Genomic DNA, 15768 nt, shown 5'->3' with positions numbered 1-15768 from the left:
ACATAATAACCCAGATAGGTGACATATTTTCTGGTTGAGCGGGCCTGAGGCAGCGAGGCAGCACTGGTAATGGGGACAGGGGCAACCTGAATCAAAGCAGTTTGACTCTGAGGACTCTGAGGTACAGGACATTTTGGAAGAAGTCCCGCCAGCTTTGCAACATGGGACAGTTTTGTCCATATATATATATATATATATAAAATCAGATAATGTTTTATAATATTTTCTGACCGGTTAACTATTTATCAAAATTGTTGATCATCTCAGTTCATTAAAATCAACTTCAGGTCATTTAGCATTCACACATTAAGTTAAAAAGCAAATAAAAGTCAGAAAATTACTTTTTCCTACATTTATGAGTTACTGCACATTTGCACAATGTTCTTAGACTATCAAATGATACAAAATGTCATTATGAAAGGGAAGGATGTGCTTCTATTTTCAGTCCAGCACATGTTTAAATATGTGTGAGGACAACATAATAAATGACATTTACATTTGCCATTTTCGAACGCAATTCCTCTTTGATCTACAGGGAAACGTGACTTTCTTTTATAAGTATTGTGTATTTGAGCACCCTGGAGTTGCCATGACTGCAGAGAGCCTCATTTACTGCTTTTAAAAAGCCCTGAGTATTAGACTTCCACTTCAGATGGCTGCATGAGAATGTCACTGTAGATGAAGATGAAATGGAGAGCAATAGTTTGATTTCACTGACAACAACACTGAGGTCTTATTGCAAATAACAGTGGTCTTTAAAGTATAGCTGCTCGTTTGAAGCATTAGGGGGCAGTGTATGCCAAGCTTGAGTTCCTCAGATCTACAGAAACAAGACATTTTATTTTCTGTTCTATGTCTTCACTTTAATATGAGTTTAATGAAGTTTTTAACATAATAATAATAGGAAGATATTCCAGTGAGATTATAGTGCCTCATACTGGCACAGTGGCAGAGGTGGCACTGAATGTTTTGAGCACATAATGATTAGTAAGTGTGGTTGATTGTGTCAGGTCCTCTAGTGATTGCTGTGCCTTGTGTTTTGATTGCTAATGGCTCCCCTTCCCTCCCACATTAGTTTCCATTTCTTGCATACCACCACTTCACCTGAGTGTAGTGTGTCTGTGGTCAGTGTTACCTGTGTAATATCATTTGAACACAAAGTATTTTTTAAAGAGGAAATTAGGCTTTAACCTTGGAACACTAAATTCAGACAAAAACACATGTGCATTGACTTTTAGAGCAATATGTTTAGTTTCAGCATCACAACTGTGAGCAGTTCCTGATTTTGTTTGTCATATGGAAATGTGTGAGTGCTCCCTCCATGCATTCTATCAAAAATGTGTTCCACTATACTGTATTTGGGTCAAGTTAAGACATTAGTATTGTGTACTCTGACATAACACATTCAGAAGATGCTTCACCTCCATTTTGTTGTTTATTAGGGTGATGATGCTTGCACTTCATAAAGGATACTTGAAAAGGACAATGATTATGCCAGTGTGAGGCATTCAGCTGTAAGTCCTGCTCTAAAAAAGGATGCTGAACACTCAGAAAATGTAATTTGAGCAAATTATGCAATTCAGGGCTCCAGAGTAAGCTATTTTTACTAGAGTCACAGTGGTCTCTAACTTTTTTTTTCTTCTTTTTTAGGGGCACATGTTATAAACGACAGGCAAAAAAAATCGGTGTGAAGCACAGCACATAAACATAGCACGGGGAAAATTCATGCAGCCAAAAACTACTTTTTTTCTGGGTTTTTCCGCCATGGCTGAGTCAGGACATGCCTCGTCCTCTAGTAGGCCAGTATCTGGTTCTAACCCACAACAGGGCAGAGAGAAAGAACTGATTAATTGTTCGCAAACAAGCAAAACCATGAAATCCTGAGCAGTGGCAACAAATCTTCCTCCTCCTCTGCTTCAGTGAACTTTGTTTTTGTTCTTTCCATCTCAAGAAATCGAACAAATTTCTCTGTTCTCGTGGAGTATGTAACAAGCTTTAGCCACTGTGCCATTTATTCATCCTCCGCCATTGTTAACAGAGTCAAACCGACACACGTCCTTCTACTGTTCCTTCCACAGGACTCTCACTCATTAGCTACTTAAAGCCATCGACATCTATGCTGCTTCCATTCGCTCACTAACATTGGCCAGCCACCTTCAGCATCAGATGTGCATGAGTGGGTGTGGAATTTACTCGCACTGCCTGAAATTTATTAAGGCATACATTTCAGGAATAGGTCAGGAATTTACTCGCTCTGTCTCTGATTTGGTTGCAAAAGGTGAGCACTTGGTCACAGTCTAGAGCCCTGCAATTGTATGTCAGTTAAAAAAAAATGTAATGATTTATGATCAAAAATGTATACATTTGAAACAATAAGAAGATAAAAGGAATTGCATGCAAGCCTAAAATGAAGCTGACAGATTTTTTTTAAGACATTCTTTTTTTAAATCAAGGCTGACTTGATCAGGTGATGTGCTGCCAACGGGCAGGTGTTGACTTGCATCTGGAGCTCCAGCAGTAGGAGAAGTTGTTGAGCAGTTGGTGGGTGTTTGCACGAAAGGAAGAGACAGGCAGGGAACAAGCCAACCTCTGGCCTGTATCCGTTGCGCATTCAGACTTTTTTCTTCAAGCAAAATTGCTGCCTGGTTTAGTCTAGACAGCTTCACTACAATGATAGTGACTGAGTGAGGGCATGGTTGGTGTCAGAGGTGGATGTGAACTGACATCTTCATACACCCAACCCACCAGCCTGTTGCCTTCAGAATGTCTCATTTAGCAGCAGAGCAGAAATACAGGCAGGAATGCTCTGAGAGATTACTGTCAGCGAGTTGATCCAAAGTCAAGATTTTGGTCTAATGCGTGATGTGCATAATCATGAGGCCATATGGTGTGTGGTGGTGTGTTCGCTCTGAAATTGACTTTTTTTATCCAACTCCTTTAGTGGTTGTTAACCCATAAAACTGTGCTTTGCCACTCAAGAGTAATTTTGCTAAAATGTAGTGGACTTTTTTGTTTTGTTAATTGTAGCAGGCACTGTTCCTCTGTTGCCTTTGCTTTTTGTCGAACTGAAAACACAGAATCTGAGAAATAGAGTTTCATTTAATTTTATTGTTGCTTTTCAACTTGATCTGGGCTTTCTATTTATAGGGCATAAATCTGAATGTAACTGTCATGATGTAAGTTTCTGTGATCTTTGCAAATGCTCATGTGCACTAAAACTTTGAAAAAAATCGTGGATGAAATCGAAATATTTGCCAGAAAAATCGCAATTCAATTTATTCTTAAAATCGTTGAGTATGAGAATGAGTATCCTCATTCATTTAGGTAGCTTAACATTCAAACTTGGATTTTAGTCTTTTTCAACAGCATGAAATGTTAACTAATTGTTTTTTGCTCAGTATTAAAAACCTGTAACACACATTAAACATAGGCTAAAAAGCTGTTTGCAAACATTACAGCTAGAGGAAAACAGTGTCACAGGGGCTTCTTCCTTCGAAGGACACAGCCTCCAAAGTCCAAGACTGTAACTACAGAGAATTTTGGATTCGCATAACTGGAATCTGTCCTGTGAATATATGAGTCAGTGAGTCTTGGGCCTTCTGTGTACCTAGGGAACCTATTTGGACCTGAAAGGCTATGCTTTTTATATGACTAAGTGCAATTACTTCAGGCATATCTGCAACAACAGCATGACAGATAGAAGCAAACCATTATTTACTTAAGAAGTTTTTTTGTCCTTTAGTAATAGTTGCAGATCTTTGGTGTAATAACAGGTTAGATTTGTGAGTAGTCAATGCAATTTTTTAAGTTGCTTTGATCATTGTCATTTGACTCTTTAAGCTTCTCTTTTTCACCCTTTCGGCCTTCACAAATCTGATGATGATGTGTCGCCTTAGCATTGCTGGTCCTTACCCCTTTAAAATAAGACCGATAGAAACCATGTGTACCTTCTGGGCTACCATATGAGGTGCTAAATGAGGGTCGTCTATCTGAAAACTGTAGCCGGAAGAGAAAGACAAAAGCAGCATTACCTGTTTTGCTTTTGTAACTACAAGGTTAATACCTTACAGGCCAGCACAAGTAGGATGATCTGGCTGTGTGTTTCCTTTATCATGCATGGAAGGAAGAAGAATGATGCCCATGTAACTTAGTTGAAGGTTGCTGAGTTCCTGGTATTTTGTAAACAGAAATTCTGTAATTGAGTTCACCAACTGCAACACTGACTCATTGGAAATGATGAAAATGATGAAAATATGATGTAAAATCTGTGCTTCAAGCTCCTTAAACGGATGTTTAATTACGGTTTCTTAATATCTTATATATATTTTCTCACTATTGTGAAAGACCTGCTATTTCATAATTTGTTATTTTATTCAACTTTGTATATATGTTGACACAAACCAAAGAGTTTGATTTATTTATTTATATACATATTTGAAATTCAGCAGCTGGCCTGTAGAGATTATGAGGTGGAAGGGTCTTCATGGTGGTAGGACATGATTTAAGCCAAGGGATGATCGGTGATGGCATTTTTGAAATGTCAGAAGAGGTGAGAGGTGCTGAGCTGCCAGATGGCTCATCTGTAGTTCGTCCCTGTAAGGTAGAATCTCACTATCATGGGTATAGATTTCATTTCACTGGGCGGTTTTGCTATAGGGTGTTGGGGTGGGTGCTTTCTGCTGCTGCTGTTCGAGAAGAATTAGAGAATACTCCTTGTTGGAGTAGCAACTACAAATTAGTTTAATGAGTTTGGAGGTATTATGAAGAAGTTCAAAGAGAGTCACACAGTGTAAAACAAGACTAGCAGAGGTAGGATGTGAAAAATGTCAAGCCTCTGGAAAGAACTGCCGCCACACTAGTGCAGAGGAATGGACTGCCAGGTCCAAGAAAAACTCCACTTCTGCAGAAAAGGCGCCAAGCCAGGCTGAAATGTGCTAGGGGAAACCTGGAGAAAGACTACAAACAGTGAAAGCGTGTCATGTGACAAATCTAGAGCTCTTTTCTCACCGAGTTGTAGCCTTCATCTGGAGAAATAAAAGGGAGGTGTATAATACTAATTGAATAATTTATTTGTTTTATCAAACAAAACCTGGAGTGTATTTGAAAAAAGTGTCATAGGGGGCTAGTACATTATGTATGTTTTACAAGGGTGTATTTCTGTTTTCTGTTTATGCTTACTGACATGAATGCGGAAGACAAAATAAAATACTGTACAACATGTCAGCAAACTCTGCAAGAAATACTGTGGCAGTAACTGTGAAAGTACCTCTGGAGGAGGGGAATTTGCTCAGAAAATAGCCTCCACAGGGAGAATTTCAAGTATGGAAGAATCAAGAGAGCTCCCATGAGATGCAGTTATGGCCCATAGGGGTGAAGGCCAGTGAAGGATCGGTAAATAGTGGGCAGACTTACTGTCCAGCTGCTCCCTCTTAGCATCATCCGGCTTCTATGGTGCAGCTGCTGACCACTGTAACATATTAAAACATAGTAAGTTTTATATGCTCACATGTTCAGCTGTAAAACTGTTCAGACAAACAGACATGCGTAGTGGGTCAACTTCCAGTCATATAGCAAATGAAGGATCAAGAGCAAGAACGCACCTTTTACAAGACAGGATTTTCATCGGCCATTCATGCATACACACAAAGACACAGATATGCATGGACAGATACTGATTACAGGCACAAAAACAGATGTCTGCAGACATACGCCTACATGCTTCACATAACCACACAGACTTGCAGACCAACACAGATGTGAAGAGACAAATGTGAACACATGCGTGTAGCTGGAGGAGTTCATCTGCTACAAAATCTGCAACACTGTTCTCGGCTCATAAGATTAAAAGTCACACACATACTTTCACAGTTATACATGAACTAATAATAAATTAATGTTGGGAGGAATGAGGTTTTATGTTTATATCAAACGAGTCTAAATCTCTGGACATAATTACCCTTTACCCCAATGGTTTGTAGGCACCTACAAATCACTTTCTTTATACTAGGATGTCCATTTTATGCAAAAACGCTTGCAAATGTTACAGTGTAATAATGACTTTGCAGTGAGGATTGGTCAGCAACAACAAGAATCACAGTGATGCCCTTCACACAGATTATTAGTGCTGCGTTACACTGATTAAAAACATGGTGAGCAAACAAACCCCATTACAGGCTCTTAGACAGAGACCTAATGTTTTGTCATTCTATGTATTGTTTGCTAGCTGCATCATTATTTGTTTTTTCAGCCTGTTTGCAACATCCTACATAAACCAGAGGCAATTTTAAATGTCCTTTTTTGTCATTATCGCTTCATGTAAGTAGTCTTATATTCACACTCCCAGAACTTAAATTATAGAGCAACTCAGTCCAATTTGAATAAACCTTCAACACTGTTATCTTACACATTTTATTCAGCCCTCCTTTGTGGCCAGTCAGTGGGCAGGCCACTATTATTTTTGTCTAATAAGAATTCCAATAAAGATGGCTGTGTCCGGAATCAATTCTGCCAACATTTAGGTTTGACGATTTAAGGAAGATTTTTTTTTTTTTTTGGCAGTTGAGCAGGGTTGGGGTAATATAAATGGAAGGTCAGCATTGGCAGTGTTTGTCCTTTGGGCCTCAACAGCAGCAGAAGTACAGCTTTTCCCACTCTGTCGTATCTAAAATCAAGTCTGTGCAAATGGCATGGCCTCCATGGTAACAGGCTGATATGGTTCAGTCTGCCTGTGTTTGTGTTTCTTGGGTCGGATGCTGTCCTGACCTGGTATTTGGACGATGGTTGTGTTGGCTTAGTACTTCATTCAGTGGTGTTCTGGCCAGCCTGAGGAGAGAGCCGCTGCACACATTTTGAATTGCGTTGCCAGGTTGTGGTGACTGATGTGTTTGATGTTTGTAATAGTGCTGATTTGGCAACCTGGTAACCACGTATATATAAAACATTCAGATCTCTGTATGTTATTCATCAGGTTTTCCCCCATGAGCCAGGTTAAAAGGGAGTTTTTCTTTGCCACTGTTGCTCTTAAGGGGGTTCAGGCTCTGGGTCTCTGTAAAGTGCTTGGAGACAATTCTGATTGTAAAACATGCTATAAAATTGAATTGAATTTTGAGTTATGCAAATTACCAGAGCGCTTATGGGAGAAACAACAGAACAGGAGATGTGTTAAGTGATGCATTTCTAAGGCAAAAATAGTGCCACATTTTTAATGGGTAAGGAATCCTACAGTAATGTTGTTTGTCTTAATGTTGTGTGGGGATTTATTTGATTAATAGATAAGACTTAACAGGTAAGAGTTTTGTTAAATGTATTTTTTGTTTGTTTTATATGTATATATATTTATTTTTAGGAACCACAAGGTGTACAGTATGTTGAAGGTAAAGTGATCCTGTGGTAAATGGTAAGAGGCTTTAACAGCCTAGAGCAACATTTGATTGTTGCTATTGATTGCCATTGGATTCAGAGGCATCATTGAGTAGAAACTGCAGTGAATGGAAGGGCAAGGACAGTGAGGATGGATTGAATGGAAGTGATATAAAATGCAGGGCATATTATGAAAACAATGTAAATAGAACATCATTTGTCCTCTTTGTTTTGTGTTCCAGGACATTTTATAAGGTAGTTCCTCTATCGAGGGCAGGTCACCTAAGTCAGCAATGAGCAGCATCTTTACTTTAAACTGCTTTAGTTATCACCTCACATTGGGTCAAACAGGCACAATAAAGCCTAAATTGTATCAGATCAGAAAAAACTTAAAGCTAGAGCAGGTTGTCGTCCTAAATATTTGAAAATCCTGAGTTTTGCGGTATGAGTTGGTACTAATATACTATGAAACATGCAGAGTTCACACAGTGGATTAGAAATGTGTTTAGTCACAGACAGTAAGGTGAGCTAACAGTACAAACATGTAGGGTTCTGAAAGATCTTCACATCAGTAATCAGAAATATTGATATAAAGCTATAGGTAATGAAGGTGACATTATTTTCATACAATTAATTATTAGCACTTCCACCTGCTAACATCTTGCATATATTCAAATATGGAAATTCTATTTGTATTATAATGTAAGTTAAATACCCAGTGTATGGTTAATGTAAAACCAAGGACTGTAATATAATTTCATTCACGGGTCATATGCTCAACCACCATTTTGGCATTCGAGACTTACCAGATGGGACGATCTCTTAGATGACCTGTTTTAGCATTATTAAACCTGCAAAATCAGTATGTGGAGACAAAAAAGCAGACAAACACATTCAGGAAAGAATATGAGTTGATATTTCAGTCCGTGAAAACGAAACATATGACTATCTTTTCTCCGGCCTTATGTGTTCATGGGGGATGGGATTCCAATAGCAGCTAAAAATGGCGACCTCACAGGAGCAGGTGTCCTTGTAAAATGTGTTTAATGATGTTATAAAATTTTGTTTTAAAATGATCTGTACCTTACCCACATACCCTGTATTCATTCCGTAACTAGTAGTTTTTAATCCAGCTGCGATTAAAAACAAAAGTTTTCAATCACGAAAATGAAACGGGCTAAGTGACGGTCCATGGCTTTAAATACTCATTCACCACCCCCCCACCCACCTCTGTACTTCATATGTTCTGTTGGCAGAAACACAACCATGAGTCGTATCTGGCAGATGTATTATAGCCCAAATGTGGCATTTTATTGTGAGGACGTGTTGCAAAAAATTGATGTTGTGAACTTTAACTTTTTGTATAACAATTTAATAACTGAAAAATAACATGTCAATGTGTCAAACACATTAAAATCATGACAATATATACTAAAAAAAACACTGCTGTACATCACTAAAGAGGAACACTACCCCTGAAAACAACCAACTGGCTTCAAGCAGACACAGTTTAATAAAAGCTGCCATAATGGGTGTGTAATGTCATCAGCCTTGATAGTGTGTGTGCAAAGGTGAATCAGTCCGTTGTTGTTTTTAATCTTCACTAGCTAATTGTATCTGTTGTGTACCTATGATCTTTGACAGTGTTATTGGTTTCTGTGGCACATTTAACAATGCTAACAACTAGATAATTACATATCATCCTGTGTCAGGGCTTAATTATACAGATGACTGTTAATTGTCTGTTTCCTGCAAACCAATGGCCAAATGTAAACTGTGGTGTGGTCAACAGTGAAATTAAACAGAAATCAGCCACATATATTAACGGCTTAATCATTTTAAAAGCAGGCCATTGACTCCACCAGTGAGTCAACACTTCACACTTGAGGGTGAACATAATTTCAGTTCTACCTTTTTGTGTCCTCAAAAAAGCATAAATCAAAGAGTCGCAGTAGCACCAAACAAAGCATTTGTCGGTACATAGCAAATAAGTTGCATAATGCTAATCTGTAAACATAAAGATCTGAGAACTTTTTCTGTTCAGGATTCACTGACATATTCCCAGAGCAAAAAAAAAAAAAAAAACCAACAAAAATAATCATTCATTACTGTCAAATCGGGCTCCATCCTTCTTTGGCACAAAAACAAAGAGGTCCATATAGCAGTGCACAATGAGAAAGAAAAGTTATAGGCTCACAAACACATAGCATAGCAGCTACAGGTAAAGACTTACTGCTTTTCTGGTTATTCCCTTTCCAATCCAATAACTTGTCTTTGCTGATAAAGACCAAAGTCTTTTATTTTCTCTGACCATCTGCTGTTGTTTTAGTAATAACAAATAAAGTGGTCTGAGAGAGTTTGAGAAAGAGCAATAGTACTGATGGAGAGTATGATAATGTGTGTTAAGGTTTTTCTTCTGTATTCGGGTTTGCCACATCTCTTCTTGATAGTGTTGCTGGACAGTTTGGAATAAGTGCATTAGTCCACAAAATGTTTCTCTCTTGTCTGCATTGATACAGTTTTGATCAGAGTAATCATCCTCCATCAGTCAGTTTAGTTCAAAGCTTCACAGTTCCTGCTTCTGCAGCATCTTTCAGCACTCATGACAGTGCTCAAATCATTGTCCCTTTTCAAACAAGAGCTTCGATTGATAATACAGATCTTCACAGGTACATACTTCATGTCTTTGTATAATACATACACATTTTCTTAAGAACGTTAAATATAGATACAGCCCGATAGCTGGGTTAGTCCACAAAAGCAGTACTGTGACTTAATTTCAGCTTTTATTAATATACAAATGTACATCTGTCTGCAGAGAGCTCCCACACAAGGTGAGAATAAACAGGCAGGTGGAACCAGACTATGTAGACGCAAAAATAGAAAAACAGAATCACTGCACATGTTTAGAGGTTTATAATTCCACATGGTCCATTTTCCTCTGAACCGCACTGGTCCTCCAATCTGCCTGGTACTAGGAGGGTCCTTGGCATGCTCCCCTGCAGTCTTTAGTGTCCATTGTTTAAGAGATGAAGGAGCAAAAACAGAAGGCTGAAGGCAGTTTGGAGCACTGGGCTGTGAGGTGAGGCAGAGCTTGGGAGGCTGTTGGATGGCAGGGTGGAGTGGCCCACCAGTAATTCATTCCCAAGTACCTGGAGGGGCGACAAAGATCAGTTGATAAAACTCTGGCTCAGCCTTTACCATACAACTTGAAGTATTCAGATCAATTTTTGGTTCAGCATTGATTTCCAAGAGTTTAAATCAAGGCAACTGGACTCAAGGATTGTTTTTTAAAGGTGTTTCGCCACTCCCCCTCCCACAAGTGGAAGCAGAACTGAAGAAGCCGCTTTGGGGAGTGGCGAAACGTCTTCAAAAAACAATCCTTGAGTCCAGTTGCCTCGATTTAAACTCTTGGAAATGACTATGACTTGGATGAATGAGAGCATCTACAGATATGTTCAGCATTGATGTTTGGTCCATAGCTCTCCTTCTACAATAAGTGAATCATTATAGGAATTTAACCATAATAGAGACTATGGAGATGTGTTTGCATGCTGGCTGTAAAAAGCCAATAATGAGATGTTTGAAAACTTGGTTGAAATTTGCTCCTGACAGACCAGTGTTTTATCCAGTCAAAGTATTTATTGAGAGTGCTTGATCTTCTCAGATCTTCTCTCTTAAGGATCTGTTTCCCAACAAGGCTGAACCTGCAAGTTGCATCCACTTTGAGCATTTCAGTCTTATCAGTAGATACTGTTTTCTCTTGTAATTAATAATAATCCAGTTCACTCAAAAATGTGGCACATTGTTCTGAAATTAAGAACATTAAAGGTGAAGGACAGATGAAGTACATTAGATAGATAGATTTTTCTTTTACTGTGGTCAGCTTTGGTGATCATAATAAGATATTATTATACCATTTAGACTTAGGCAGACTTAGCTGATGCGTGCAATGTGAGCCACGCATTTCCTTACATAGTCGACACATTGAACATAAGCGATCCGGGCAACGCACAATATGCAATACATTGCTTGCACAATAGGGGGTAGCAGAGTCAGTTCCACTCCGGGTGTCAAACTGGGTTGATCTTGCCCTTTTTACTATGGGAGGCTGATGTTGGGGTGATAGGGTGTCTCTCTTTCTCTCTCCACACACACACACACACACACACACACACACACACACACACACACACACACACACACACACACACACACACACACACACACACACAGCATTGACTGATGTAGTCTACATACTGAAAAATTTGACTTGGTAATCTTGTGTTTTATTCATCCAGTTATCCCCTTTAAATCTGTGGGTAGCCAAACCCCCGCCAGCGACTTATGATTACATGCGTTGCTGCATCACAAATTAAAAAATGGACACATTTTGAGACGCAAGCATACATTAAGGCGGCCAATGCGTCTTGATGCGTGCTTGCGTGTCCTTGCGTGGAGTGTGAAACAGCCCTTACTGTCATGTCCTACTGGACCTTGATCCATTTTTGCTTGCTGTTTTTTACAGCTTGCAACACGCACATATATGTCAGAGTGGCATCGACTGTTCTAGGGAATATTTACGTGTGTAATTATGTTTTTATGAATAACAGTCATCCTCAGAAACATTCATCACTACTTGGCAGTGAAGGGGGACTTTTTCTGTTTAATTTTCCTTTCCAGTCCTTATGAAGCAGGTGGATGTGTAGGTGTACAGCATATGGACAGATGTTCGTTCTCTTCCTGGTATAATTAATTCAAAATAGTGTATTTTTGTCAGGACAGTTTAAGGAATTGCAGTCATTTCTGTTCATTTTTCTCCTCAGAAACCCATATCTGTCAGGTCTGTTTAGTTTATCTTGTTAATTTCATCTAGTACAATCTATGTTACTGTTCTATATGATGGACAGTTCTTTGCTGGGATATAAATTGAAAAGCCAAAGAAATTCTGAGCAATACTTTTGTGACAAAAAGTGTACTTCAGTCAGTATTTGCCAGAGTTTGTGAAGCTGCTGCATTAAATTATTTGACTATAGCAAGAAAACGGCGTACCTGTGTGGGAATTATTGTATCCAGAATGTTCTTCATAGTTTCTATAATTTCTTGGGGAGTAGTGGTGCTCCTGTTTTCTCTTCGACTGGGCCCGGGTGTGCTGTACTGGCTGTGAGTCGGTGGCTGGCCTGACTCACTTCCAAACGTCATGAGGGCATTCCCTGTAACACAAGACGTGGCAGTGAAAAATCTGCTGGCTTGCTATGTTTTTATGCATTACACTCATGTGGCCACAAGTTACACTCATGTCTTATTCAATCACGACAGATGCCTCCAGTTCTGAATTGTAAATTCCGCATTGTGCTGGGCCAAAGGCTGGCTTGGATTTGGTCAGCTAAAGGAGAAAAAACACTCTGTATGCTCTTCAAGTATCCAAACTGCACCTGCCTCTCCGCATCGACCTCATTAGCTCTTAGGCTATTTGCTGTGGCCAAATAACTCTGAGATCTCTCTCTGTATGTTTTCTAGGCCGGAGGCCCGAGGAAAGACTGGCCAAAGATTCACCTCACCACACACACCAAGCCAAGATGTTCACAGGTTCTGTGATAGATACACACTCACTGAGGTCAGTAATAAGGACATTAATTATTCACACTACAGATCAGAGGTCATAAGAGATATAACAGAAAAGGTATTAGGGTGTGAATTAGCATGGAAACAAGAAGACACAGTAGAAGCTGCAATAAATTACAAAGACACTACTGCAGGACTTTTGTAATGAGCCCAATAGCTCAACCTGATATGTGAAATAATAATCTTATGTACTCACCTTTAATCCATGTTATTGTTCCCTTTAATATTACTGCCACTGCCAACATTATATTTTGTTTACAGAAGATAAAGGGTCTTAAAAAGCCTTTTTAAAAACAGTACATCTCAAAAAAAGAATATAAAAAAAATATATGGAACAACATGGCGATTTAAAGTTTTGTATCAGTTAGGGTATGGCCACTTTGAATGACAGGTGAATGGTGTGTACCTGCGCTCCACCTCTTTGACTATTTTTAGATTAATCAGGACTTGGGGGAACCTTCCAAGATGGCAAAGGCCGGTGTCTCCTACTTTGAGCTTTGGAAAAATCAGTGGGTCATGTCAGAAATGGTTTGTCCATCTATCTACACAGTCTATCCGTAAAACACACAAGTATATGCAATTTTTTTTAGTAATTCCATTTATTCCAAGTTTTAAGTTTAAAACTGATTTTTTTTTAAGATTTTTTATGTCTGTAATTTTTATAATCTCTGAAAAATTATAAGAAAAAAAGAAGTACATCAGGGGGTTTAGTAAGATTTAATAAATAAGCAATAACACCTAACAATCACAGAGCTCCATACTTCTAATTTACTAACACTCCACACTCAGGTGGAATTACCAAGGAAACCGCATGAAAGGGATATTAATAATAAGAACAATGAAGTGAGCATGTAAAAGGGAGAAACTGTGCACATCTCGCCTTGCTGTTGTTGAAACATGCTCAGAAATGTCTCTCACTGAATCCTGACAGCGCCGACCAAATTCTGTTTGCTTTTCATGTATCATCTGTTACAGATTATCTGGGAAAATGATCCTGATCACAATTTTTGTTTCATTTTCTCAATGATATTGCACACAGTACCTACAGAGAAGTGGATGGATATGAAAGCATGGAAATTCAAACACGTTAGTAAGGTATTCGACTGGCTACGTTTTTTCAGCTCTGCGCTTATGGGCTCTTTGATCCTCAGCTGTTAGCCTTAAAGTGTCCTTGTGCTTATGTTTTTTTTTGTCACATAATTACTAAGAGCCGTTTCAAGTCTCATTACAGCAATGTTGCATGGTCAAAATGCGGTCTGGGATTTCACCTTCACTGCTCCCACTAGAGCTTAAATAATAATAAATAGGTATTTGCTTACTGGCATGTGTATATTATTGCTCTTTAGAACTCATAAAATACTGTGTGTGAGAGAGAGAGAGAGAGAGAGAGAGAGATTGCAATAGCGTGGACACAAATAGATGCTATCCATTTAAATGATATTTATAAATGAATACCATTTTGCGCTCAGGTTCAATGGCATCATGGTCGGTGACACTGTCACAGGTATTGTGCACAGTTTTAGTATTCTAAAACTAGTTTTAGTATATTTTCTTTCCTTTTTTGTCACACAAACAGGTTCCATTCCAGCCTACACTCTTTGCTGCATGTCTCTCCCTCTGATATTGCTTCCTGTCTCACTATCCACTATAATAAATGCAGAAAGTTTGTTTGGCGCTTAATATCTTTATCTGCTTTTGGCATCTAAGATCAGTGGACTCTAACTCCTGCCTAAGAAAAATCAAAAAAATGTTAAACCTCAAAAATGCTATTGAGGTGTATGAAATTCATGCAGCCATCAGTGTTGTAACTGAAAAAAATATATCTGTTATTGAAAGAACTCTTAGAAGAGATAGACAAACCACAGTGCTGAAAACAGTATTGTGTCCTTGCAGTTGAATGAACTGGCCTAGTTTTCTTGTAAAGAATCTTTTCGAGTTTTGAGGCATACATATTGGCTGGAAAAAAAGCAACATAAAAAACATTTAAACTGTACACGGGATGCTAAAATGATACAAGCACAACCCTGTCCCTAAAAACCTGAGTCTGTACAGTGCTGTGAGACTCACTGAGACAGATGTTGTCGGTGAAATATCCCAGGAAGTTGTCACACTCCTCTCTGCGGCTCCCGCTGGCTGAGCAGGAACACCACGGCGCCACGCTGGACGTGGAGTTGTCTACATAGTTTGGAGTTATCGTACTTCCTACAAAAACACAGCAGCAGAAGGGTTTCAGTCAATATTGTGGTATACATAGTGCTTTGTGGAGATACAATTTCCTGACCTGATGTAAAAACAATAAAATTCTAGTATTGCATGTTAGACAGGATGAAAACTCATGTGCTATTATAGAGATATACTCCTTTTTAGGTCACAGAAGTCTGGCACAGAGATTTTTTATGTGGTTGTTTTTTTCAGCATTGTGAAGGTGGGATTTTAGCTGCTTTAATAAATACAAGACAGGAATGAAAATGCCAAGTGTGTGTTTGTGCTGAGGGGCACCATTTGAGGTTCTTGAAATGCATTAGGTTAGATCCTCTTTCCAGTGTGTGGAACAGAAGTGTCTGTTCTTTTTCTTTTATGGACTGTTATAAAACACATTCAACCTTTCATTGTATAAAAATCCACTGTTTGTCGGCAGAGAGAGATTTTTGTGCTTTTGTGTGGCACACCATTATGAACTTTTTCTTTTGGTTAGAATAAGAAGTTTCATTTTGTTCTCCCACTCACTCTTAACCTGTTATTAATTCTCCTTCCCGCTAGCCTTCACTCACTCCTGCCTCTTGG

The 15768-nt window shown here is 38.8% G+C and overlaps 1 protein-coding gene across 1 annotated transcript in view; it reads right to left on the bottom strand.

Moving 5' to 3' along the window:
• Nucleotides 1-9405: 9405 nt before the first annotated feature.
• gfra4b (GDNF family receptor alpha 4b) overlaps nucleotides 9406-15768 on the bottom strand; it is a 37034-nt gene continuing 30671 nt past the window's right edge. The window contains exons 6-8 of the mRNA XM_028416445.1: nucleotides 15052-15186; nucleotides 12412-12572; nucleotides 9406-10511 (exon numbers count right to left, since the gene is read on the bottom strand). Coding sequence (XP_028272246.1) covers nucleotides 10368-10511; nucleotides 12412-12572; nucleotides 15052-15186 — 440 coding nt within the window. The 3' untranslated portion in view covers nucleotides 9406-10367. The remainder of the gene's footprint in view (nucleotides 10512-12411; nucleotides 12573-15051; nucleotides 15187-15768) is intronic.

This window comes from Parambassis ranga, chromosome 10, assembly GCF_900634625.1.
Source record: "Parambassis ranga chromosome 10, fParRan2.1, whole genome shotgun sequence".
NCBI lineage: Eukaryota > Metazoa > Chordata > Actinopteri > Ambassidae > Parambassis > Parambassis ranga.
This window is presented reverse-complemented; position numbering and strand designations above follow the sequence as displayed.